The following is a 27,684-nucleotide window of genomic DNA, read 5'->3' as shown; positions in this document are numbered from 1 at the left end:
TAGTGTCAGATGATGAAATGAAGGGTATATGTTCTCTCTGGAATGCATACCTTTACATTCTATTAACACTTTTCACTTTTTAATTTCGTAACACTATTTCTCTTTTTTAATTGCATTTCATTTTTGTATCACTTTCTCAATAGCTTCGGCTTCCTAAATACTAATTTATTAACACTATCGTTTTTTCACTGGTATGCTACGCTGGGCTTTCTGGCTTATGCTGGTGTTTTGGGGTGCCACACCCTGCACCTAGATATAGCGCTAGGGACCCCAAATATACAGAGACGCCTTGATGCGGCTTTGGGGCTTATTCACACATTTGCGCAAATATGTGTAACGAAGATCTCTGAATTCTATTATCATGTGGGATTTATATCTGGTTACGGTTATCATTCAGGGTGCTGGGGGAAACCAATTGCCTTTTTTCTTGCTCAGAAATGCCCCTCCCTTTCGAGCACCTGAATGATATCACTAAGCTAATTGAGCATCTACCAATATATATGTTTGTTAATTGAACCTCAAAGGGGTTAATAATACATAAATTATAATGAAACTATAATCTATTTTCAGGACCTGCTTATCTCTGCACTGGAGAGTCCTGCTAAAATGATGTGGACCTAAAAGTGATATGACATTAAAATCGGGTTCACTATGATTTACAGCCATTGGCCTACAGTCAAAATATCGACACAGTCAAAATACCAACATCTACTATGCCGACATGTTCAAAATGTTGACATAGCCCGAATACCAATATTTGAAATGCCGACATGTCAAATTGCCGACATGGGTTTTTAAGGTTTATTTGCCCAAAAACATACTTCTTCATAGTTGAACATCCCAGTGGTAAAGATAATTTAAATTTAAAATAACAATGATCAAGTTATTGAAAGTGATACTTTCTGCTAGTCTTCTGCTCCCTTACCTGCCATTTTTCATTATGTACGTGGCCAGGTAGCCATGGTCTGCCCAGCTGTGCACTGTCTCTGTCATTCCATGCTCTTGAAATACGGGCTGTAGCTCTTTGATAATGGCATTGCCGTCAGCTAAAGGCAAGGAAAATGGAAAACAATGACATTAAAAACCAATGGTTTCATATTTAGGAAAACTTATCACTTATCATTTCCCCTCCAATTTTTAATTGACAACCTTTCTCTACCTTAGCTAGGGCCATTCCATTACATGTAATATTCGTAACAGTGTATTTATACAAAAATACTTCCTTTTCCAGCATCTATATAAACAGCTACTAGTCTGTCCTGTCTTGAACATACATGCGCAGTAGGAGCTGAGACATGCGTTGCCCCTCCAAAACTCCCAATGCTAGGGACGCAGAACAGACCCTGGTGCACTGTGCCAAATAATCTTCATGACAAGTTTGCATTTATCGTATAGTCAGATTTTTCCCAACCTAAATATACTCTGAGTGTAACATACTGTAAGTAACCATGAGAGTGGTGCATTGTGGTTAATAGTAAATAGGTGATTCAGCCACTGATTCAGGGTTGTGTCTATGTTACCTTCGTGCTAAGGACCTGGACGTGACAAAACGAGAGGGCAGGAGAGAACTTCCGCCCTTACAGCACCTAAATGTCTTCTTCGTTCTCTATTCGTTTGGGGTAAAAAAAAAAATTCTATGCAGCATTGGACCCTCGCAGGATCGCTTTGCTCGCCACGCTTCGCTCGCCATGCTTCAGGCTCGGTGTCTCGCTTCGCTCGCCACACTTTACTATTCCAAATAGATTGTGACATGGACCCAGGGGGTTATGGGACAGATCCTCTCCACGAAGGTAAACTAGACGCTACCCTGATTCAGTCACTGGGCCTGAGCACAGAAGGTACAAATCTCAGAACTTATAGGAGAGTGGGACTGTATCACTAATTTTAACTAGTTTCTAGTAAATGGACAGGCTGCATTATTGTTCTGGATGCCAGGTATAATAAGACCTTCTTTCAATTCATTCCATACCTTTCAGTGCATTTAAGATAGACATTCCAATTTCTACTTTACAAACACAAAAAAATCTTAAGAGTATAATCTTTGCAATGGATCATTTACTAAAGAATAAGGAGGTATCTGAGCATTTCTGTTCAAATGAAAAAGAAAAAGTTGGCCCTCGTAAGTCATTTAGACTTTGAATAAAATTACGCATGTGGTTCTTTATGGGAAGGATTTAATATTTTTCTGTTTTCCCTTATTAACCGACATAAAATAAAAGCGGTTTAAAATGTACTGTCACGTCTGAGGATTCTTGTGGATCCGGATTTGGGGAAGATGATTCTGGTGCACTTGGATCTCTGAATAACAATCGAGCAGGACGGATGAAGGTCTTGCGCATTTATTACTTGGAATAGTTTAACAGAGTTCGCCAAAGACAGTTGAATAGAGATTCTACTGTAGGTTAGCGGGTGGCTGAGGATACCGGAACCGTGACCCAGTACTTTAAGGAGAAATTCCGAAGGGCTGGTTACTGCGGCGTCCAGAACAGGTAGCTGGGTAGGACACGGGAACAGAGTCGGCAGTCTGCGTAAGGCTATATCAGGAGGCTTGGGTAATTTGCTGTAACAAGAACCTGACACTGGAGATGCTGCGGGAGCACAGAGAACTAGCTTCACAGATACTGTGAAAGACGTTGCACTGTCAAATTCCCTCCTCCAGGCCTTCCTGTCTTATAGCAGTTGCTCGGAGCTAATTGCCCACAGGGAAGTGATAAATTGGTGAAGATGGCCACCGGGAACACAGCCCAGCCTGTTCACAGAAGCCCTGCTCCACAGCAGCACTGCTAACCCCTGCCGGAGGAACATGCTGCCAGTCTGCTGAGCTGCCAACCAGTGCCCCTGCCTGTCCTCCCAGCACACCCTGCCCGACGCCAGCAGCCCGCACCTCCGCCAGCTGGACCTCTCTAAAGGGACCGGACAGGTAAGAGCCGGCTCCTCTGCACAGTCTCCCGCCGGACCGTGACATTACCCCCCCCCCTCTTTAGAGTGGCCCCTGGACACAATTTAGGCTTCTCTGGATATTCAGAATTAAATTTGCGAACTAATGCTGGGGCATGAACATCTGTTGCATACTCCCAGGACCGTTCCTCCGGACCATATCCTTTCCAGTTCAATAGGTACTGTAACCGACCATAACGAATTCGGGAGTCAAGTACCTTTTTAACCTCAAACTCTATTCCACTCTGGGTCAGTACTTTGGGTGGTCGTGGTAACAGTCTCCGAAATCGGTTCAAAACTAAAGGTTTTAGCCAGGAAACATGGAAAGAAGAAGGAATTTTGAGGTAAGCGGGTAGTTTGAGTTTATAAATCACTGGATTAATTATTCCCACAATTGGAAAAGGACCTATAAAGCGGGGGGCAAACTTCATTGAAGGTACTCGTAAGCATAAGTTCCTTGTAGAAAGCCAAACTTGGTCTCCTACCTTGAGACTTGGAACTGTTCTTTGTTTTCTATCAGCCCATTTGTTGTAACGAAGAGAAGCCTTTTGAAGATTGGTATGAACCTGATTCCAAATGTTCAAAAAATGCTTAAGGGAAGTTTCCACTGCTGGTAAGTCGAGTGCCGGTAGACTTTGAAATGCTGGAACTTTAGGATGGGCTCCGTAAACAATGAGGAAGGGCGTAAGCCCAGTAAAAGAATGGTAAGTATTGTTGTGGGCGAACTCAGCCCAAGGTAAATGTTCTACCCAATCATCCTGAGAAGAGGAAAGGTGAATGCGTAGAAAGGTCTCCAAATCTTGATTAACTCGTTCCGTGAAACCGTTGGACTGTGGATGATAGGCTGTGGAATACTGCAATTTGATTTGTAAGGCTGTGCAAAGGGATTTCCAGAACTTTGCTACAAATTGCACCCCTCGATCAGACACTATTTCGGTGGGAAGACCGTGAAGCCTGAAAATCTCGGAAATGAAATGATGGGCCAATTCAGACGCTGTTGGTAATTTCTTCAATGGTACAAAGTGGGCCATTTTGGAGAATCGGTCTATCACCACCAGAGTCGGCAGTCTGCGTAAGGCTGTATCAGGAGGCTTGGGTAATTTGCTATAAAAAGAACCTGACACTGGAGATGCTGCGGGAGCACAGAGAACTAGCTTCACAGATACTGTGAAAGACGTTGCACTAGCAAATTCCCTCCTCCAGGCCTTCCTGTCTTATAGCAGTTGCTCAGAGCTAATTGCCCACAGGGAGTGATAAATTAATGAAGTGTGGGCAAGACAGGCTTTTTGCCCACATCCAAGATGGCCACCGGGAACACAGCCCAGCCTGTTCACAGAAGCCCTGCTCCACAGCAGCACTGCTAACCCCTGCCGGAGGTACATGCTGCCAGTCTGCTGAGCTGCCAACCAGTGCCCTTGCCTGTCCTCCCAGCACACCCTGCCCGACGCCAGCAGCCCGCACCTCCGTGTTATGCACACCAGTGCCTGCAGGAAAGTACTGGTGTCAGAACTGTTATGCACTCCAGTGCCTGCAGGAATGTACTGGTGTTTGAACTGTTATGCAAAACAAATGGACTCACAGACAGACTGGGGAATATGACATAACGTACACAGAAGGTGATAGGGTAACAAAATACACACAAGGTGAACAGAGAAGCCCAGAGGCTAAGGAACTGGGTATCTCCCTTGTATTAGAACTGCTCAGATGGGAAAAGCAAGATGTTGTGTTTTAATACGTAGAGAACTCGAAATGCTGTTGCTAAGGGCAACAGCAAAACCCTAAAGGGTTACCAACGGGTGTGGCAGTAAACTCCTTGGTCAGAGATGGAATGATAGACACAAGGAGAGTCTCCACAATCCTAATTCTCACTTGCAGTGCACAGGTTCAGCTTACTGCCACTAAACTGACCCCTGACACCTAGCACAGTGAGACAGGATTAGACAGGCAAGTCTTAGAATACAGCCGCAAACTTGCTAAATTCACAGAGTAGTAACAGAACCCCAGCAAGCTAAATGACTGACTCCAGTCTTACTGCTAGGTCTGGATTGGCAGAGTGTAATACCAAATCCCCAGGCCTATTTGCAGTAAGCAACAAACAAATACAAAGCTACACAGTACTGGTTAACTTTCAGGAACTGACTAACCAACAAAGATTCAGCAGCATCTGCTTACCCTGAGAAGAGGCCTTATAAAGCAGGTGCTGTCCACGCCCCACTCAGACCTCACAGACTGTGAGCACAAAAACCAGCACCGGATCCCCTGCCGTGCACAGAGCCTATAACCACTGCACAGCAAAAGACCCGAACCGGAGTATCAGCTGCGCTCAGGTTACTCCGCTAGCACTTGTCTCCCGGTTGCCATGACGACGTGGCAGCACAGGGCAGGAGACCCTAACAGTACCCCCCCTCTGACGAGGGGTCAAAGAACCCCTACCACCGGGTTTATCGGGGAACTGCGAGAAGAAAGAGCGTATCAGTCTGGGGGCATGAAGATCACAACTGCGCACCCACGACCGCTCCTCCGGGCCATACCCCTTCCAGTGCACCAAAAATGACAGCCGACCCCGAACCACCTTGGAGTCAAGAATCCTTTCAACAACAAACTCCCTCTGGCCACGTATCAGAAGAGGGGAAGGTCTTCCACTGGAAGAAGGATTACTAATCGCCCGTTTTAAAAGGGAACAATGAAATGTTTTATTGATACCCAAAGAACGGGGCAGATCTAACTGAAATGCCACCGGATTGATAACCCTGGTGATCTTATAAGGGCCGATGAACCGGGGGCCTAACTTATGAGATGGCTGTCTCAACTTCAAATTCTTGGTAGACAACCAGATGAAGTCTCCTAATTTGAAGCTGCAGGGTCTTTTCCGCTTATCAAAAACCCTTTTGGTCACTAATGACACAGACACAAGGGCTTTCTTCACTTTCCGCCAAATACCTCTAAGGACCGAAACCACAGAGGAACCACCAGGCGTGGAGTCCAGGGGGTCAAAAGAATTGGCCTTAGGATGATGCCCATACACACAAAGGAAGGTAGAGATCCCTGTAGCAGAGTGAGCCGCGTTGTTATAGGCAAACTCCGCCATGGACAGATGAGCAACCCAGTCAGTCTGACACTTGGAGACATAACACCTGAGGAACTGCTCCAAGGACTGGTTCACCCTTTCAGTCTGCCCATTAGACTGCGGATGGTAGCCTGACGACAAGCTGACAGAAATCTGGAGATCGGAACAAAATGCCCTCCAGAATTTGGCCACAAACTGGGATCCGCGGTCAGAGACCACATCAAGTGGCAACCCGTGGAGACGCACAACATGCAGCATAAATAATTCAGACAGGCGTCTGGCCGATGGCAGCCCAACCAGAGGAACGAAGTGCGCCATCTTCGAAAACCTGTCAACGACAACCCAGATGGCTGTCATCCCCGAGGATTTGGGCAAGTCCACCACAAAATCCATTGAAATGTGGGTCCATGGCTTAGATGGGATAGAGAGTGGATGTAATGGGCCAACAGGAACCCCTCTAGGAGTCTTATTTCGGGCACAGATGTCACATGCCCGAACCCACTGATCCACATCCTTAGCCACCGAGGGCCACCACACCGCCCTAGATAGCAACTCCCGAGTTCTGGCAATACCCGGGTGACCTGCCGACTTCTTGGCATGGAATTCCAGGAACACTCGCTGTCTTAACCTAGGAGGCACAAACAAAAGACCTACCGGAAGGTCTGGAGGAGCCTGCTCCTGTGCTCTAAGGACTAATGATAAGAGGTCCTGGGTAATGCCCACTTTAATACATGATGGGGAAACAATGGGCAACGGCTCCTCGGTGGTCTCCTGGATTGGAGCAAAACTCCGCGAGAGCGCATCAGCCTTGATGTTTTTTGACCCAGGGCGATATGTTATCAAAAAATTAAAGCGAGCAAAAAACAAAGCCCATCGTGCCTGCCTGGCATTGAGACGCTTTGCTGACTCTAAATATGCCAGATTCTTATGGTCAGTGAGAATTGAGACCACAAACTTAGCCCCCTCAAGCCAGTGTCTCCACTCCTCGAGTGCATCCTTAATAGCCAACAATTCCCGGTTACCCACGTCATAATTCATCTCGGCAGGCGAAAATTTACGGGAAAAGTAAGCACAGGGATGAAGGCGATTATCAGACACTCCCATCTGAGAAAGCACTGCCCCAATACCCATCTCAGAGGCATCCACCTCCACCACAAAAGGACGCTCTGGATCTGGGTGTTGCAGCACCTTGGCCGAAACAAATGCCCTTTTGAGACGGGCAAAAGCCGCTTTAGCCTCACAAGACCAGTGAGCAACATCCGCCCCTTTCTTAGTGAGTGCCACAAAGGGCGCCACTATAGACGAAAATCCAGCGATAAATCGTCTATAAAAATTCGCAAAGCCCAGGAAACGCTGAAGCGCCTTCAAACTAGTGGGCTGCACCCAATCCAGGACTGCCTGTACCTTGGAACCCTCCATTTGGAAACCTTCTGGGGAGATAATATATCCTAGAAATGCGATTTGCTGAACTTCAAATTCGCACTTCTCCAGCTTCGCCCCAAGCCGGTGGTCTCTGAGTTTCTGGAGGACTAAGCGTACATGCTTCCGATGTTCCTCCAGGGAATGGGAGAAGATTAGGATGTCATCTAAGTATACAACTAAGAATCTATTCAAATATTCCCTGAGCACATCATTCATGAAATCCTGGAAGACTGCCGGGGCATTACAGAGCCCAAAAGGCATCACCAAATATTCATAATGCCCTGAGTGGGTATTAAAGGCAGTCTTCCATTCATCCCCCTCTCTTATTCGGATTAGATTGTACGCACCGCGTAGGTCAATCTTAGAAAAAATGGTGGCAGTACGAAGCTGGTCAAACAAGACCGAAATGAGAGGCAGTGGGTATGAGTTTTTAATCGTGATACGGTTCAATTCCCTGAAGTCGATGCAGGGTCGCAACGAACCGTCCTTTTTACCCACGAAGAAGAACCCCGACCCAACTGGAGACTGTGAAGGTCTGATAAATCCCTTAGCCAAGTTCTCCTGAATGTACTCTGCCATAGCCTGAGTCTCAGGACGTGACAGGGAGTACAACCTGCTCTTGGGAAGCTTAGCATTTGGCAACAAATCAATGGCACAGTCATAGGGGCGATGGGGAGGTAGTACCTCTGCAACTTTTTTGGAGAACACGTCCGCAAAATCTGCATAACACCCTGGCAATCCTGGCAAACTTAGCTGCGAGAGCCTGACTGGAAGGCTCAAGCAACTCCTGAAACAATCAGTACCCCAACTAAGAATCTCCCCAGAGACCCAGTCAAATTGAGGATTGTGGGCCCTTAACCAGGGTAACCCCAACACCAATGGGGCAAAAGTACAGACAGTCACATAAAAGGACAATTTTTCAGAGTGTGTGGCTCCAATAAACAAAGAAATCTGGCTAGTGCAAGAGGTAATTTTACCTTGGGATAATGGTTCCCCGTTTAACCCACAAATCTCAATTTCCGATGCCAAGGGTACTAAGGGAACAGAGTGTTTCAGGGCGAATTGGCGGTCCATAAAAACCCCGTCGGCCCCACTGTCCACAAAGGCCTCAGTCTTGACAGTTTGACCGAGGATCTTCAAGGTCACCGGAATGATTAAAGTCTTCTTGGGAAATTCTGACTTCTGGCCTGACAGGATATTTCCCATCACCCTCAGGCCCTGAAGTTTTCCGGCTTTTCTGGGCATGATACTACCACATGACCTTTATTCCCACAGTACAAACACAACCCCTGCTGTCTCCTCCGCGTCTTCTCACGCGAGGAGAGGCGGGTAGCCCCAATCTGCATAGGCTCCTCGGAAAATTCCTCAGAGTCTGAGGTTCCCTTGGGAAGGAAGGAAATCTCAGTCTCCCTTTCAAGCCTACGCTCTCTCAGCCGTCTATCCACCCAGATGGATAACTGCATGAGCTGATCCAAGCTATCAGGCAAGGGATATTGTACCAGTTGGTCCTTTATCTGGTTAGAAAGACCTCTTCGGTACAGGTGTCTCAGGGCTGGGTCATTCCACTGGGTATCATGGGCCAACCTCCGAAACTCCGTACAGTAAACCTCAACTGGCCTTCGCCCTTGCTTAAGGATCGAAATCTGAGCCTCGGCTGAGGCCGTCTTGTCAGGGTCATCATACAACATGCCCAGTGCCGTAAAAAAAGCATCAACACTTTTAAGCGACGGACAGTCAGGCTGCAACCCATATGCCCAGACCTGTGGGTCTCCTTGTAGCAAGGAAATCACTATGCCCACCCGCTGAATCTCCGACCCAGAAGACTGAGGCCTAAGCCGGAAGTATAGCTTGCAGCTCTCCTTGAAACAAAAGAACTGCGAGCGATCTCCAGAAAAACGATCCGGGAGATTTACTTTCGGCTCCTTAACCCCTGCAGGTGCTGCTGCTGCGGGAGCTCCGCCAGCAGCCTGGGAGGTGTGCATTTTAATGGACAAATCATTAAATTGTCGAGTCAGGACCTGCACCTGATCGACCACCTGTTGCAACGTATTTTGAGGGGTATGCTCCATATTCCCACAAAATTTCAACAGGAGTATTAGGCTGCTGAATATGTTATGCACACCAGTGCCTGCAGGAAAGTACTGGTGTCAGAACTGTTATGCACTCCAGTGCCTGCAGGAATGTACTGGTGTTTGAACTGTTATGCAAAACAAATGGACTCACAGACAGACTGGGGAATATGACATAACGTACACAGAAGGTGATAGGGTAACAAAATACACACAAGGTGAACAGAGAAGCCCAGAGGCTAAGGAACTGGGTATCTCCCTTGTATTAGAACTGCTCAGATGGGAAAAGCAAGATGTTGTGTTTTAATACGTAGAGAACCTGAAATGCTGTTGCTAAGGGCAACAGCAAAACCCTAAAGGGTTACCAACGGGTGTGGCAGTAAACTCCTTGGTCAGAGATGGAATGATAGACACAAGGAGAGTCTCCACAATCCTAATTCTCACTTGCAGTGCACAGGTTCAGCTTACTGCCACTAAACTGACCCCTGACACCTAGCACAGTGAGACAGGATTAGACAGGCAAGTCTTAGAATACAGCCGCAAACTTGCTAAATTCACAAAGTAGTAACAGAACCCCAGCAAGCTAAACGACTGACTCCAGTCTTACTGCTAGGTCTGGATTGGCAGAGTGTAATACCAAATCCCCAGGCCTATTTGCAGTAAGCAACAAACAAATACAAAGCTACACAGTACTGGTTAACTTTCAGGAACTGACTAACCAACAAAGATTCAGCAGCATCTGCTTACCCTGAGAAGAGGCCTTATAAAGCAGGTGCTGTCCACGCCCCACTCAGACCTCACAGACTGTGAGCACAAAAACCAGCACCGGATCCCCTGCCGTGCACAGAGCCTATAACCACTGCACAGCAAAAGACCCGAACCGGAGTATCAGCTGCGCTCAGGTTACTCCGCTAGCACTTGTCTCCCGGTTGCCATGACGACGTGGCAGCACAGGGCAGGAGACCCTAACACTCCGCCAGTTGGACCTCTCCAAAGGGACCGGACAGGTAAGAGCCGGCACCTCTGCACAGTCTCCCGCCGGACCGTGACATGTACTGCCAAAAGAAACCCCTAGATGTCTAAAATATTACCACAGACGTATAACCACCAAACATTACACGTGCCACCGTCTTTTATCTCCACTTTTATACATACAACTAACAGTGCATACACACTTACCGAGAAAATTAGCAACGTCGCTCATTTTCACCCTTCCTGAGCGACGTCACTGACTTTCTCGGCAAGTGTGTATGCCGCCATCCAGCAATGCGCGGCCCCTCAGGTCATTGACGACCCTCGCTGTCGGTCATGCAGCAGCTCATTTTGTACTGTCATCCAAGAGCTGCCTACACGGCCCGGCCATGGCGTGACGCCACTGAGCGATATGAACATCATATCGCTCAGTGTGTACGCCCGGCCACCGATGACCCCGGCCGGGAGGCGAAACACCAGGCAACGTTGCTCATAGAGCACGTCGCTTAGTGTGTATCCACCTTAAATCATTCTGCAGATAATTATTTTTCATATCTATAAGTTGAGGAATGGCATTTACAGGACAATCCACATATCTCCAAACCCAGTAATTAAAATAGTCAAACAATCATTCCTTAGCTTTCATTACGATACACATAACTTCACATTTGTCACCAGGCAACAGCGGGTCACCTTTGCTAGCATTTTAGATACACTTTCTGAAAGTATATATTATAATTAAAGTGTGGGAATTCAAGGAAGGAAAACTTTAGATTAAAATAGATCAACACTGAACTAAAAACATTTATAGCATCCAAATGATTACTCCTTGCCAGCATTGTTCTGTGTTAATGTTTGGCTGGCTGCTATCCAGCAGAAAGAACTGACAAGGAATAATTAGAATTCTCATCATTAGCACGCCAAATAAGGTAAAAAATAATCACAACTACATATATTGTATACACAAGAGCCTAAAAATTCCCAAATCAAAATAACATTTACATTACAGGACTATAAATGTTTCTGATCACGCTAATTTGAATTAAATGTTATTAAAAACAGCTGATGTGTTCACCGTAAGAATGTAAGGTCACCTTTATGACCAGTAACTGGTATTAACATACTTGTCTATAACCTAATCTAGGACTATGTGCGTACTACTGGCCTCAATGGGGACGATTTACGAAAATGTCACGCTCTGCACTTTACCACTGAACAAACATGCCAACCCCTTTTCTGCACCACTCTCCTGCTTTCCTGCAAAATGTACTAAATCTCCCGGATTCCTCCAGCGTCGTCTTAGATCTGTACTTCACATGCAGGTGTCCGGAGGAGGCGGGTCCGGCGCTTAACATCTGTATGCAAAAATAGGATTTTAGTACCTACCGGTAAATCCTTTTCTCCTAGTCCGTAGAGGATGCTGGGGACTCCAAAAGGACCATGGGGTATAGACGGGATCCGCAGGAGCTTGGGCACACTGAAAAGACTTTAACTGGGTGTGAACTGGCTCCTCCCTTTATGCCCCTCCTCCAGACTTCAGTTATAGGAACTGTGCCCAGGAGAGACGGGCATTTCGAGGAAAGGATTTTTGTTTAAACTAAGGGCTACAAATATACCAGCCCACACCACAAACATACCGTACAACCGGAGTAACAGTAAACCAGATAACAGCAGATGCCAGAGCCAACAGCATAACCACCTTCCAAGTGAGAAACTTTAACTCAACCTTATGCAAAGGTTCAAACCAGGAAGACATAAGAAACTGTAAGACCACGTCAAGATCCCATGGTGCCACCGGGGGCACAAACGGAGGATGGATATGCATCACTCCCTTCACAAAAGTCTGAACCTCAGGGAGAACAGCCAATTCCTTCTGAAAGAAGATAGATAAAGCCGAAATCTGCACCTTGATGGAACCCAATTTCAGGCCGGCATCGACGCCTGCCTGCAAAAAATGGAGAAACCGACCCAAGTGAAATTCTTCCGCAGGAGCAGCTTTAGTCTCACACCACGAAACATACTTTCTCCAAATCCGGTGATAATATTTCGCCGTAACTTCCTTCCTCACCTTAAGGAGAGTGGGAATGACCTCCCCGGGAATACCTTTCCGAGCTAAGATTTGGCGCTCAACTTCCATGCCGTCAAACGCAGCCGCGGTAAGTCTGGAAACACGCATGGTCCCTAAAATAACAGGTCCTCTCTTAGAGGGAGTGGCCAAGGATCTTCCACAAGTAATTCCCGAAGATCTGGATACCAGGCCTTTCTTGGCCAATCTGGAACGACAAGAATTGCTTGCACTCTTGCTCGTCGAATGATTCCCAGCACCTTTGGAATGAGAGGAAGCGGAGGGAACACATACATCGACTGAAAGACCCACGGAGTTACCAGGGCGTCCACTGCACTGGCTTGGGGGTCCCTTGACCTGGAAAAATACCTCGGAAGCTTCTTGTTGAGGCGAGACGCCATCATGTCGATCAGCGGAGTTCCCCAATGCTTCGTCAGTTCTGCAAATACCTCTTGATGAAGAGCCCACTCCCTGGATGGAGATCGTGTCTGCTGAGGAAGTCTGCTTCCCAGTTGTCCACTCCCGGAAATAAGACTGCTGACAGGGCGCTCACGTGCTGTTCCGCCCAGCGAAGGATTCTTGTGGCCTCCGCCACAGCCGCCCTGCTCCTTGTTCCGCCTTGACGGTTTATATGCGCCACCGCAGTTATGTTGTCTGATTGTATCAGGACAGGCCGACCCTGAAGAAGGCTTCTTGCTTGTAGCAGGCCATTGTAAATGGCTCTTAACTCGAGAACATTTATGTGGAGACAAGATTCCTGGAGCGACCATTTCCCCTGGAAATTTCTTCCCTGGATGACTGCACCCCAGCCTTGGAGACTTGCATTTGTTGTCAACAGGACCCAATCCAGGATACCGAATCGGCGCCCTCCTAGGAGGTGAGAACTTTGTAGCCACCACAGGAGAGAAATCCTGGCCCTGGGAGATAGACTCATCTTCCGGTGCATGTGCAGGTGAGACCCGGACCACTTGCTCAGCAGATCCCACTGAAACGCCCGGGCATGAAACCTGCCAAACGGAATGGCTTCGTACGCCGCAACCATCTTCCCCAGAACCCGAGTACATTGATGAACCGACACACTTTTTGGCCTCAGAAGCTCCCTGACCATCGTCTGGAGTTCCAGAGCTTTGTCTTCCGGAAGAATCACCTTCCGTAAGCCCGTGTCCAGAATCATGCCCAGAAAAGGCAACCGAGTGGTCGGAATCAAGTGAGACTTTGGCAAATTTAGCAGCCAACCGTGTTGTCGCAGAACGGACAGAGACAAATCCACATTTCTTAGCAACCGTTCCCTGGACCTCGCCTTTATCAGGAGATCGTCCAAGTACGGGATAATGGTAACCCCTTGCTTGCGAAGGAGAACCATCATTTCTGCCATGACTGGTGAAAATCCTCGGGGCCGTGGAAAGCCCAAACAGCAACGTCTGAAACTGGTAATGAGAATCCTGTACCGCAAACCTTAGGAAAGCTTGATGCGGAGGATATATCGGGACGTGTAAGTAGGCATCCTTTATGTCGACTGACGCCATAAAGTCCCCCCCTTCTAGGCTGGCAATCACAGCTCGAAGAGATTCCATCTTGAACTTGAAAACCTTCAAGTATGGATTGAGGGACTTTAGGTTCAGAATCGGTCTGACCGAACAGTCTGGTTTCGGTACCACGAAGAGGCTCGAGTAGAACCCCTCCCCCCGTTGTGACGGGGGAACGGGAATAATGACCCTCTGTTGACACAACTTTTGTATTGCTGCAAGCACCAGCTCCCTGTCCGGAAGAGACACTGGCAAGGCCGAAATGAAAAACCGGTGAGGGGGTGCCTCCTGAAACTCCAGCTTGTATCCCTGAGATACAATCTCTAGGACCCAAGGATCCAGGCCTGATTGACTCCAGACCTGACTGAAGATCCACAGACGGCCCCCGACCGGTCCGGACTCCCCCAGGGAAGCCCCAGCGTCATGCGGTGGACTTGGTAGAGGCAGGGGAGGACTTCTGGTCCTGGGCGCCTGACACTGCAGGCGACTTCCTTCCCCTCCTCTACCCTTTGAAGAGAGGAAGGACGAACCTTTTCCCCGCCTGTATTTATTCGGACGAAAGGACTGCATCTGCTGATGTGGTGCCTTTTTCTGTTGTGTGGGAACATAGGGAAGAAAAGACGACTTACCCGCAGTTGCGGTAGAAACCAGGTCAGCCAAGCCATCCCCAAACAAGACATTACCTTTGAAGGGTAAAGCTTCCATAGCTCTCTTGGAATCGGCATCAGCATTCCATTGAAGGATCCACAGCGCCCTCCTGGCCGAAATCGACATAGCATTGGCTCTTGATCCCAAGAGACCAACATCCCTCGCCGCATCCTTCAGGTAATCTGCAGCGTCCTTGATATAACTAAGAGTCAAAAGAACAGTATCTTTATCAAGGGTATCCATTTCAGCAGCTAAATTCTCAGCCCATTTAGCAATAGCACTACTCACCCATACCGACGCCACAGCATGTCTGAGCAATGCACCCAAATTAGCGAAAATGGACTTCAGAGACGTCTCCAGCTTGCGATCCGCCGGATCCTTGAGAGCTGCCGTGTCAGGAGACGGAAGCGCCACCTTCTTAGACAAACGAGATAGAGCTTTGTCAACATTTGGAGACGCCTCCCATTTTTCCCTGTCATCAGAGGGTAAAGGATACGCCATGTAAATTCCCTTGGGAATCTGCCACCTCTTGTCCTCTTGTCCGGCGACTCCCAAGCCTTTTCACAAAGAGTATTCATTTCATGAGAGGGGGGAAACTTCACCTCAGGTTTTTTCTCTTTGAACAAGCAAATCCTTGTTTCCTGCACCGCAGGTTCATCAGAAATGCGTAAAACATCTTTTATAGCCACAATCATGTACTGAATACTCTTAACCAATCGTGGATGTAAAGCAGCCTCAGTGAAATCGACCTCGGAATCAGAATCCGTGTCGGTATCAGTATCTACCACCTGGGTAAACGGCCACTTTTTCGACCCCGATGGGGTCTGCACCTGAGACAAAGCATCCTCCATGGATTTTTTCCACACCTGTGTCTGTGACTCAGATTTATCTAACCTCTTTGACAAAGAAGCCACATTTGTATTAATTGTATTTAACAATGTGAGTAAATCAGGTGTCGAGCCAATTCCAGGCCCGCATCATGTTGCGTAGGGTATAGAGGGGTCCATGATGTAATGAAGGGTATAGAGAGGTCCGTGATGTAGTTTAGAGTATAGAGGGGTCCGTGATGTAGTGTAGGGTATAAAGCGATCTGTGATGTAGTGTAGGGTATAGAGCGATCCATGATGTAGTGTAGGGTTTTGAGGTCTCTGTAATGTAGCATAGGGTACAGAGGGGTTAGTAATGTAGTGTAGGGTATACGCTACTGCAAAACATACCCGAGTGGCAATAGATATGCCCATTGTTGGAGCATGACACGGTCCATCATCAATGTGCAACGTATTCTACCTCTAACTATAATGAAACTAGGTTTTCCTATGCAGCTTTATGGAGTACAAAGCAAAATCTGCAAAAATGGACGGTCGCATGGTGCTCATCACAACCACTCCAGAGGCACTACATGCACATCACCTGAAATTGCATAACTTTGCATATTCCCCAATATGTCATGTCCTCACTGGCTGAAGGGACCCTATTTGACAGGAGTCACGGGGGGTCCCGGCATTCGGGGAAAGGGGTCCCATGTGTAAACATGGGACCGCTTTCAGTGCGTGGATCGGGTTTTGCGTTTTATTATTTTGCCAAGTACGTGGATTACAAACAAGAAGAGGACCGATCTACACTGGATTTTTGTGAGTATAATTTTATTTACAGGTACCCCGTGGATTCTACGTGGACAAGGGGACTGAGCCTCGTGTCAACATAGGTTAAGTATGTGTGTGTCGGTGTGCATGTATGTAATAAAGTTTTACTATCACGGTGTGTGTGTGTGTACTGTTTTTATTTGGGTACTTTTTTTGCAGTAGAACTACAGGTACCAGCGGGCCCGTTTTTCCCCCCGCATGCTGGTACTTGTGGTTCTCTAAGTACCAGCTTGAGGGGGAGGCTTGCTGGGACTTGTAGTTCTGCTACAAAAAATATATTCTTTATTTTGTCACTTGGCTATCAGCCTCCCATCCGCTGCCCTTGGATGGGGGGGACAGCTTCGGGCTTCACCCCTGGCCCTTGGGTGGCTGGAGGGGGGGGACCCCTTGATTTAAGGGTCCCCACTCCTCCAGGGTACCCCGGCCAGGGGTGACTAGTTGGGGATTTAATGCCACGGCCGCAGGGACCGGTATAAAAGTGTCCCCCGGCTGTGGCATTATCTCTCCAGCTAGTGGAGCCCGGTGCTGGTGTGAAAAATACAGGGGACCCCTACGTCTTTTGTCCCCCGTATTTTTTGCATCAGGACCGGACGCAGAGCCCGGTGCTGGTTGTTAAAATACGGGGGATCCTCTGTAAAAAATGTTCCCGTATTTTTACAACCAGGACCGGCTCAAAGAGCCCCAGGCTGGTTATGCTTAGGAGGGGGGACCCCACGCATTTTTTTTCAGGATTTTTTAAACACTTTTGTGCCGTCCATAAAGTCGAATCCAGGACGCACACTATCATCAATTGGTCCGTTTTTTCGACAGCGGGACAGTCGAATCCGTTTTTTATTGAATATGTCGAATTCGGGTCCCGGCGGGAGGGTGTCTGACTGTCGGATTGTGTCGAATTTAAAAACGGTCGAATTCCAGCCGGTATTCGACCGCAATTGCATATACCCCTTAAGCTGTTGAAAACTTAAAATCATTCAAAAGTCATTAACACGAAAAACTTTTCTATGTAGGAAATGGTGGGCACATAAAATGAAAATTCCTGTTTGTATGTCTCTTTGTCTACCAGAAATGTGCCTTTATACAAAAGGAAAGCACATAGTTAATGTTGGAAATTATAATGCACATTTTCAAGACCTTTTTTATTTATTTTTTGCTTCTAACGAAAGGGTCCTTTTGAATTCTCGCTACAGATTTTGTTTAAAAGCCTCCTGCTACATGGAAGGACACAATTTGTTCAAGAAAAAAAAAATTCATCCTAGTTCCAAGCGCCAAACTTAATTAGGGTATGAATGGATATCTCACAAGAAGCTAGAAAAATAGCACAGCCAGCCTGTGGTTCTTACTGCCTTTCCAAATTAATTCTGTTCCTCCAGTTCAAACTACTACTGGACATCAATATCAGTTCTGCCACAGCCCGACGCTGACGATAGCTTTAAGTGTAGGTAAAATACACTGATGTTACATTACATTACAATACTGTAAGAACACAAACCTTATCAAACTAACTTCTGAGGTGACTAGGTTTATTGAGAATTATTTTCTTAAGAGACAAAGCTATTTCTATCTTACAAATCTGAACACTGATTGTCTGTAGCATACTATTACAAGAAAGTGTGCCAGCCTTCCATGGGGTACCACTAATAACCTTGTTTCCGACAGGATTCACATCCTGAACTGTGGTGATCGAATGGAGACAGAAACAAGACATCCACTATGAGCTATCTACTGTATGTCATTGATGTGTAATAGCTAGTATGGGAAAAGCTAGTCATACTCAGTGATCGCAAAATACGCGCTATATCGCATTTTTACGCGCTACAGGCAGTAAGGGACTGTTTTTTTTTAAATGAGCAGGTCCCGCAGGACGCACTGTTTTTCACCCACATGTGCGTCTCAGCCAATCAAATTCCTCAGTGCAAGTATCTCCTCATCCACTCGCTGCAAGCAGCGTCTCACCATCCAAGCCCGCCTGAGACGTCCATCTTCCCTGCCCGCCTGCATGCCGCTCCAGAGACTACACCAGGGTGGTTCTACAGATAAGATGTTACGGTAGTTACGCAGCAGAGTATGGCACAATTTCTGCTAAATCACTGAACTCTAGTATACATGAATATAACTGAAGTCTGTTCATTGTGCACTGTTAGTGTTGGTCAGTGGGGTTATCTGGATAAGATTTACCATTATATATATTTTAACTATATTTGTATATGCATTTTAATTTATGTGGAAATTACATTTTCATTAAATCGTTATATAGTATATTTGCGCTCTCATTGTACATTATATATCTTGTTTATTGCTTGTAAGTGATGCAAATTAATTGTTGGGAGCAGCATACTGATTGAGAGTGATCAATATATTTAAATAATTTATGGTTTGCGTCTGATAATTTATTACACTTAATACTTGCTTGGTGTGGTTGCATCAGATGCAACCAAGCTGGACTTTCCCTGACATGGTCGCACCTGATGTAACCAGTCAAAAATGTACACTGTGCGGCTGCTGGAATATAATCTTCCAGCAGCTGCCACTGTAAGAGACACCTCCGAGCCCCTCTGTTTCCTTGCTCCCTCCACCATTGCCTTGCGTGCAACCAATCACTGCTGATCGGACAGTCCGGCTGCACCCCCACCTCGTGGCTGCAGAGAGGAGCAGCCGCCGGGGTAATCGTAATCTCTCGCCTTCCCCTTGTACACCCAGCGACCGCAGAGAGAAGCAGCTGCCGGGGGATGGGGGGGCAAAATGCTTTGATGATCTGATGATCGGTGGCCCGATTTCAATTGAAATTGTTTTCGATAATCAGAAAAAACCCTACAATTTCTGAGCGGTTAAGACACAAACAGTTTTTCATTTTCCCTTACAGTTTTTATTCAATATGAAATATTGCACAGGGAGTTTTTGGAACATACAACTTGTTCCTCTGCATGACCAACAAGCAGTTTCCTTAAATCTCACAGAACCATTTAGCAAAGGAAACAGTGAGTAACAGGAGGAAGGGCCTCCTGGAAAAAAATCACCTTCATATTAAAGAGGTACACAACTTGCTGTTTGTTTTCTTTTAAAATGTATGTGGGATTGCACCTTTAAATTTCATATTTAATTATTCATGAAGAGATTGGTTCCTCTTCAGGACACTCCTCTTCAGATATAAGATCTAAAGGTGCCCACACACGTAGCCATGTGTCACCCAGCGACACATCACTAGCGACGGAACCCTGAAGAGTACTGACTGAGGGGAGGGGCGGTGAAGCAGAGCCATGCTGCATTCGGCAACATGGCATCATTCACCATTTCCTCAAATCTTTCTGAATGTTGAAGAGATTTGAGTAGGCGACGAACTAGCCACAGGTGAGCACATTGCATCGTTGATATACCCACACGTCAACGATGTGCCATTCCAATCGGCCGGAAACACCCACATCATTTAAAAATATTTCCGTGTGAGGGCACCTTTCGTTTTCTGTATATATGACATGTTCGCATGAAAGAATACGCGACTTTTCAAATGATAAATAATCATTACTGATACCAGTCCTCCCGTACAGAAAGGTCCACTTTAAAATAAGTACTACTTATAGGTATACACATCTACTATCTATGCGCACCAGTGCACATAGATAGTAGAAGGAATACAGGCTGGAGGATTCTATGTATTACAACCCTATACAGAATGATGAGGTAAACTGACCTGCACGACATATAACAGGCTATGGGATCTTTACAAACAAATCGATATGCGGCACAAATATCTTCTGAAGTGCCGTGACAGCCTTTGTGGTAAAGAAGGTTTCAAACATCTTTTGCATTTGCAAAAACGAGATTTATGGTAAGAACTTACCGTTGTTAAATCTCTTTCTGCAAGGTACACTGGGCTCCACAAGGATTAACATCGGGGTGTAGAGTAGGATCTTGATCCGAGGCACCAACAGGCTCAAAGCTTTTGACTGTTCCCAAGATGCACAGCACCGCCTTCTCTATAACACCGCCCTCATGCACAGGAGCCCAATGCAGTAGCAGGTACCAGAGACGACAATCGCTCGTAGCCAATTATACCACACACTCACCACAGGAGACAGTGGCCTATTTAATCCTCTGCCTACAAGAAAGACTTCCAAATTATTCATTCTCACCATGATTCTAGCATTGCAACAGTTTATCTATTCTACTGGCAGTTACCATCTGAGCATTTTCTGCTCTGTATTACCAATGGCATACTACTCACTACAGAGACAACAAATGTATTTACATTAATTTTAATAGCTGATGAAGATGGTAGACATTTTATAAAGAAATGTAAGAATGAGACATAACCCATTTAGCACTTGCTAAACGGGTTATGTCCTCCTTTCAGTATTCAACAAACACCTGTAATCTAAAATTACCGCTGTTTGTCTCTATATCTCTAATTCCATCAATGACAGCCTTTCAGGTTCAGCAAAGCCTTCTGGGCATTACTCCGCCGGGTGAATGAGACATGCATGTGAATAACACAGAAGCCTGTCGTGAAGGACTCACTGAAGAATGGAATGTCACTGTACCTCACCGGCGAGGTAAGTAATGTTGAATACCAGTGGCAAATTTGTTAGTATCACTGTCACTGGTAATAAGATCCATTGGTAAATGGGGCCCTAAGATTCAACAAAGTTTACTTTTACCTAAAGAAACATGGAAAAAGCCAAGAACAGGAGTTAATATGGCTAAAAACAATAAAAAAAAATAATTAGATTTATGGTTGTTAAATCTCTTTCTGCGAGGTACACTGGGCTCCACAAGGATTCACATCGGGGTATAGAGTAGGATCTTTATCCGAGGCACCAACAGGCTCAAAGCTTTTGACTGTGCCCAGATGCTCAGCGCCGCCTCCTCTATAACCCCGCCTCCATGCACAGGGAGCTCAGTTTCGTTAACCAGCCCAATGCAGTAGCAGGTACCAGAGAAGACAACCGCTCGTAGCCAAATACACCATACACTCACCACAGGAGAGGGTGTCAGCGGCTATGCCATACCAACCCAAAGAAGCTAAGTGCGTCAGGGTGGGCGCCTTGTGGAGCCAGTGTACCTCGCAGAAAGAGATTTAACAACGGTAAGTTCTTACAATAAATCTCGTTTTCTGCTGCGGGGTACACTGGGCTCCACAAAGATTAACATCGCGGATGTCCTAAAGCAGTTCCTTATGGGAGGGGATGCACTGTAGCGGGTACAAGAACCCAGCGTCCAAAGGAAGCATCCTGGGAAGCGGCGGTGTCGAAGGCATAGAACCTTATAAACGTGTACCCTGAGGACCAAGTTGCCGCCATGCACAATTGTTCAAGGGTCGCACCCCGGTGGGCCGCCCAAGAAGGTCCAACCGACCGAGTAGAATGGGCTTTACTGGTAGCAGGAACTGCACGACCAGCCTGTACATAAGCATGTAATCACCATTCTAATCTGTACATAAGCATGCAATCACCATTCTAATCCATCTGGCCAAAGTCTGCTTGGAAGCAGGCCAGCCACGTTTGTGAAAATCAAACAATACAAAAAAGAGAATGAGATTTCCTAATGGAGTAAGTTCTCTTCACATAGCTACAGAGAGCCCGTACCACATCCAAAGACCGCTCTTTGGAAGACAACTTAGGAGACTTAAAGGCCGGAACCACAATCTCCTGGTTAAGGTCGAAGGAAGACATCACCTTAGGTAAATAACCCGGCCGCGTTCTAAGAACCGCCCGGTCACGGTGAAAAATCAAATAGGGAGACTTACAGGACACGGCACTCAAGTCCGAGACCCTTCTGGCCGAAGCAATCGCCAGCAAGAATAGGACCTTAAGGGAAAGCCACTTAAGGTCAGCAGAGGAAAGAGGCTCAAACGGAGATTCTTGCAAGGCCTCCAAAACCACAGACAAGTCCCAAGGGGCCACAGGTGGCACATAAGGAGGCTGAATCCGCAACACACCCTGAGTGAATGTATGGACATCAGGTAAGGTATCAATTTTCCTCTGAAACCAAACCGACAAGGCAGAGATGTGAACCTTGAGGGAGGCCAGTCGGAGGCCTAAGTCCAGGCCCTGTTGTAGGAAGGCCAAAAGTTTGGCCGTACTAAACTTGAAAACGTCATGATTGTGAGACGCACACCAAATAAAGCAAGCATTCCAGACCCTATGATAGATCCGAGCAGAAGCCGGCTTACGGGCCTTCAACATAGTTTGAACAACTGCCTCAGAAAAACCCTTGGCCCTCAGGACGGAAGCTTCAAGAGCCATGCCGTCAAAGCCAGACGGGCCAAATCCTGGTAAACACAAGGGCCCCGAACGAGGAGGTCTGGTCGTTGTGGAAGTAGAAGGGGACGATTGCACGAGAGACCCAACAGATCGGAGAACCAGTGCCGTCTGGGCCAAGCTGGGGCGACCAGACGCAGGTTTCCTTCATCTTGCTTGAACTTCCGTATTACTCTGGGCAGGAGAGACACCGGAGGGAACACATACGGCAGCTGAAAGTTCCATGGAATTGCCAGAGCGTCCACGAACGCAGCCTGAGGATCCCTTGTTCTTGTTCCGAAGACCGGAACCTTGTGATTGTGTCGAGACGCCATCAGATCCACATCTGGAAGGCCCCACGTGTCAACCAGAAGTTGAAACACCTCCGGATGGAGGCTCCACTCTCCGGCGTGTACGTCCTGACGACTGAGTTAGTCCGCTTCCCAGTTCAGAACGCCCGGAATGAACACTGCGGATATGGCCGGCAGATGGCATTCTGCCCACTGAAGAATCCGTGATACTTCCCTTAGTGCCATGCGGCTTTGAGTGCCGCCTTGATGATTTATGTACGCCACCGTGGTGGCGTTGTCAGACTGTACTTGAACAGGTCTGTTCTGTATTAGATGCTGGGCCATTGTCAACACATTGAACACTGCCCGCAGTTCCAGAATATTGATCAGGAGCAGAGACTCCTCCTTGGTCCACCGACCCTGAAGAGAGTGTTGTTGCAACACCGCGGCCCAACCTCTCAGACTGTCATCCGTCATCAGAAGAACCCAATTGGATATCCAGAAGGGACGGCCCCTGCTCAATTGTTGGTCCTGTAACCACCAGCTCAGTGACAGACGGACCTCCGTAGACAATGAGATCATGTGAGATCTGATCCGGTGAGGCAGGCCGTCCCACTTGGTCAGAATTAATTTCTAGAGAGGGCGAGAGTGGAACTGAGCATACTCCACCATGTCGAAAGCCGACACCATGAGACCCAGCACTTGCATTGCCGAATGAATCGACACTTGCGGACGAGATAGGAAGCATCGAATCCTGTCCTGAAGCTTCAGGACCTTCTCCTGAGACAGGAACAACCGTTGGTTGTGAGTGTCCAATAACGCTCCCAGATGTAACATGCTCCGATCATGAACCAGGGAGGACTTTTTCCAGTAGATCAGCCACCCGTGGGCTTTCATGCACTGGACCGCCAGATCGAGATGACACAGGAGAAGTTCTGGGGAATTTGCCAGGATAACAAATCGTCCAAGTACGGTAGGATCCTGACCCCTTGTAGCCGTCATGACCGCCATAACTTTGGTGAAAACTAGGGGAGCCGTTGTCAAACCAAAGGGTAACGCCCGAAATTGGTAATGAAGGTTGCCCACCGCAAACCTCAGGTACTGCTGATGAGATACCGCAATAGGATTATGTAGGTAGGCATCCTGTATGTCTAGGGAGACCATATAGTCCCCAGGCTCCGAGGCCAGAACAATAGAGCGCAGTGTTTCCATACAAAACTTGGAGATCCGCACGTGCTTCTTCAAGGACTTCAGATTGAGAATGGGCCGCGAGGACCCGTTCGGTTTCGGGACTAGGACCAGCGGTGAATACTACCCCTTGCCTCTCTGAGCCAGAGGCACCTGTACTACCACTCCTGTGGTCAGGAGGGAATGTACCACTGAGTGCAACGTGTTTGCTTTTGCCGGATCCAGAGGCACATCTGTCAGGCAAAATCGATGAGGGGGGCGATTCTTGAAGGGCATGGCGTAACCTCGAGCGACGACTTCCCTCACCCAGGTATCTGAAGTGGTCTTCAACCATTCCTGGGCAAAACCTAGAAGTCGGCCCCCCACCCTGGGATCCCCCAGAGGGAGGCCCGCCCCGTCATGTGGCAGGCTTGTCAGTTTTGGAAGCTGGCCGACAGGCGGCCCAGGTACGCTTCGGTCTGGGCTTGGCAGGTCTGGAAGCACGAGTTTGCTTTGGGTACGCCTGACCTTTTGCTTTTCCTGGAGGACGAAAGGGCCAAGGGAAAGTACTTTTAGCCTTCTGTGTGGAAGGAGCTGTACTAGGTAGGCAAGCTGTTTTAGCAGTAGCCAGATCAGCCACAATCTTTTTGAGGTCTTCTCCAAAGAGAATGTCTCCCTTGAAAGGAAGCACCTCCAGGGTTTTCTTGGAATCCATATCCACCGACCAGGATCTCAACCAAAGGATACTTCTGGCCAAGATGGACGTAGTAGCAGCCTTGGCCGCGAGCAACCCGACATCGGAGGCCGCCTCCTTAAGGTACAGAGAAACAGTGGTAATATACGAGAGACACTGTCGAGCATGCTCAGATGCATTCGAAGGCAGCTCCGCCTCAAGCTCCTGAGCCCACGCCTCAACAGCTTCAGCAGCCCAAGTTGCTGCAATGGTTGGCCTATGCACAGCCCCCGTTAGGGTGTAAATCGCTTTCAAACAACCCTCCACACGTCTATCCATCGGTTCCTTCAGAGAGGTGACGGTAGTTACTGGTAGAGCAGAGGAAACTACCATACGCGCCAATTCCCAATTTTTACATTCCTCCGCAGCGAGAGGATAGCGAGCCAACAGTCTCTTATTCGGTGTGAATTTTGTCACCGGATTTTCCCAGGATTCCTGACGTATGTCAACCAGGTGTTCAGAATGAGGTAAAACTTGTTTAACCACCTTCTTGTGTTTAAACCTATCCGGTTTCTTAGAGACAGTCTCAGGCACAGGATCATCAGACACCTGAAGAACGAGCCTAATTGCCTCAATCAAATCCGGGACATCCACCAATGACTTCCCTTCCCCATCAGAAACATCTGTGTCAGTGCCTGTGGGGTCAGTATATGCACCATCCTCGTCAGAGGACGTGTCTGGAATAGCAGTGGATTGGGAGGAGGTAATGGCCCATTTAGAAGACGACTTAGTCTTAGGCGGGCGAGAGTGACACTTAGATTTAGTCATAGACCGGTTCAAATGCTGTAACTGAGTGGAAAGTTGATCCGCCCATGGCGGATTAATAGCAGGGACCATAAACTGCTGCAGTGGCACAGGTGGTCCCACAGGGGGCGTCAATTTAGTTACAAGCGTATTTAACAACGTGGAAAACGTAGCCCAAGGTGGGTCCTGTGATGCCCCAGGTGCTACCGACACACTGGGGGGTAAGGAACCCCCTGAACCTGAACTCTCAGCTGCCATATTATCCTCCGTCACATCCGCGCCATTACTGCCACGCAGTGTGGGAGAGGCCCCAGCGTCGTTGCCACGTGTAGCAGACATCACTATATGCACAATATTGGGCAACCCGGTACAAAGTGTAGCAGCAATATACCTAGCAAAAACACTCATGAAATGTGCCTATGATAGCACAGACCGGGAGTTCAAGAGATATAAACTATAGGGTCACTATAAATCACAAGTAAAAAATACACTGCAAGTATATCTTGTGATACAATCCTATATTAAACAGAAATAAACCTGATACACTTGGCCCCCTCAGGTATAGCAATATAGGAATAGCCCACTGAGTGAAATACCCTGCAATAAGGTAACTACGCAGCAGCTACATGCACACACACATATATAGTCACAAGCGTACCATGCAGAAATTATGTACCATAAAACTGCACTGGACTAGCAATACAAAGTAATACTCAGTATGGCTATATGTGTTAACAATAGATATAACAAAGCACAGATAATACTGGATGTATATCACAGGGTGTTTGTACCACACAGCCCTGAATGTATGCACTCTTTCTTAACTAACACTGTCCCAGTGACAGGTAGAATACATAAGTGTCCTGTAAGAAGCACAGCACTGGCAATCAGGCAGTTCTACAGAGGAGGATTTACTCCAGCAGTCCTAGAAACAGCTCAGCTTAATCTGTGATGGCCGCTGGTCAGGAGTGAGGGAGAGATATGCAGCTCCAGGGCGGGAACATTTGCAGAAATGGCACCCTGGGGCTGGGGGGGGAGGGGCCTCAGGTCCAGCCTGTTCCCCCTGCTGGCATCCCCACCGGGCGCTGCGGGCAGTGTAAAAGCGAGGTTTATACAGTAAAAAAAACTCAGACCTGTGCCCCTTATATGTCCCTGGTGGTTAGTGGAGTGGCTGCCCAGTAATCAGTGTCCACGCCAGCGTGCGCGGCCCGCCTCCTACGGCCGTGCTGGATCGCAGTAAAGTGGGGGCACAGAAGCCCCTTACCTCCCCCGTACCTGCGGCCCCACGATCCGGGAGGACGGCGGCATGTGTGTGTGGCTGACCGTGAACAAACCGGAGCCTCCGCTGCAGTGACCTGGCAACCGGGGCGCGGGAGTATACAGCGCCGCTGGGGGTGACGGAGCTGCAGCCAGAGAAGTCTGTGAAACTTTGCCTGCTGCAGCCCTTGTAGTTCTGTATAAGAGTCTTCATTTCTTCAAAATAAAGCTATCAATAGGCTGCCTGAGGCAGCCCCCTGTTAAGTGCCTGCTTACTGCATGGCACCAACTAACAAACTGGGCTCCTGTGCATGAGGGCGGAATTATAGAGGAGGCGGCGCTGTACATCTTGGGAACAGTCAAAAGCTTTGAGCCTGTTGGTGCCTCGGATCAAGATCCTATCTACACCCCAATGTTAATCCTTGTGGAGCCCAGTGTACCCCGCAGCAGAAATATTTTGTAATGCTCCAAGCATGCGTCAATCAGCATTGGTGACCAGCGCTGATCGCAGAAGCAGCCAGGAGGTAGAAGAGAAGAGGAGCCAGTAAAGGAGTGCCAACTGGCAGGGGAGAAAAGAACAAGGATCCTTCTAGGGCATCGTAGGAAAGCAGGGAAAGAATGCCTCTTCCCTGCTTTCCTCCATTTCTGCAGGTAAGAGGACACATAACGTTTCTCAGGGGGAAAAAATGAGAGAGGCTTTGCTTATGCTACCTATGTAAATACCATTCCTGCACAGCCCCCATTATATACAACAGGGGGCTGCAGGAATGTAACATGAGAAATGAAAAGGCGGAGAAATTAGGGATTTCACTTTTCATGTAATTAGAGAGAAAAAACAAAAGTATAGCTTTCTCCAGCTAAATGCTGGAGAATAGTCAGATTTTTGTTTCGTAAATAGAAAAATTAACCAA

At 47.5% G+C, this 27,684-nt stretch overlaps 1 protein-coding gene across 3 annotated transcripts in view; it reads right to left on the bottom strand.

The window, feature by feature from the left end:
- The window catches only part of SMS (spermine synthase), a 376,994-nt gene that overhangs the window by 304,370 nt on the left and 44,940 nt on the right, over window positions 1-27,684 (bottom strand). For all 3 annotated transcript variants that reach the window (XM_063955771.1, XM_063955772.1, XM_063955770.1), the window contains exon 2: window positions 926-1,046. In XM_063955771.1, the coding sequence (XP_063811841.1) occupies window positions 926-1,046 (121 nt within the window). The remainder of the gene's footprint in view (window positions 1-925; window positions 1,047-27,684) is intronic.

This window comes from Pseudophryne corroboree, chromosome 2 (assembly GCF_028390025.1).
Source record: "Pseudophryne corroboree isolate aPseCor3 chromosome 2, aPseCor3.hap2, whole genome shotgun sequence".
NCBI lineage: Eukaryota > Metazoa > Chordata > Amphibia > Anura > Myobatrachidae > Pseudophryne > Pseudophryne corroboree.
Note: the sequence above shows the minus strand (reverse complement) of the source record. Positions and strands in the feature narration are given on the sequence as shown.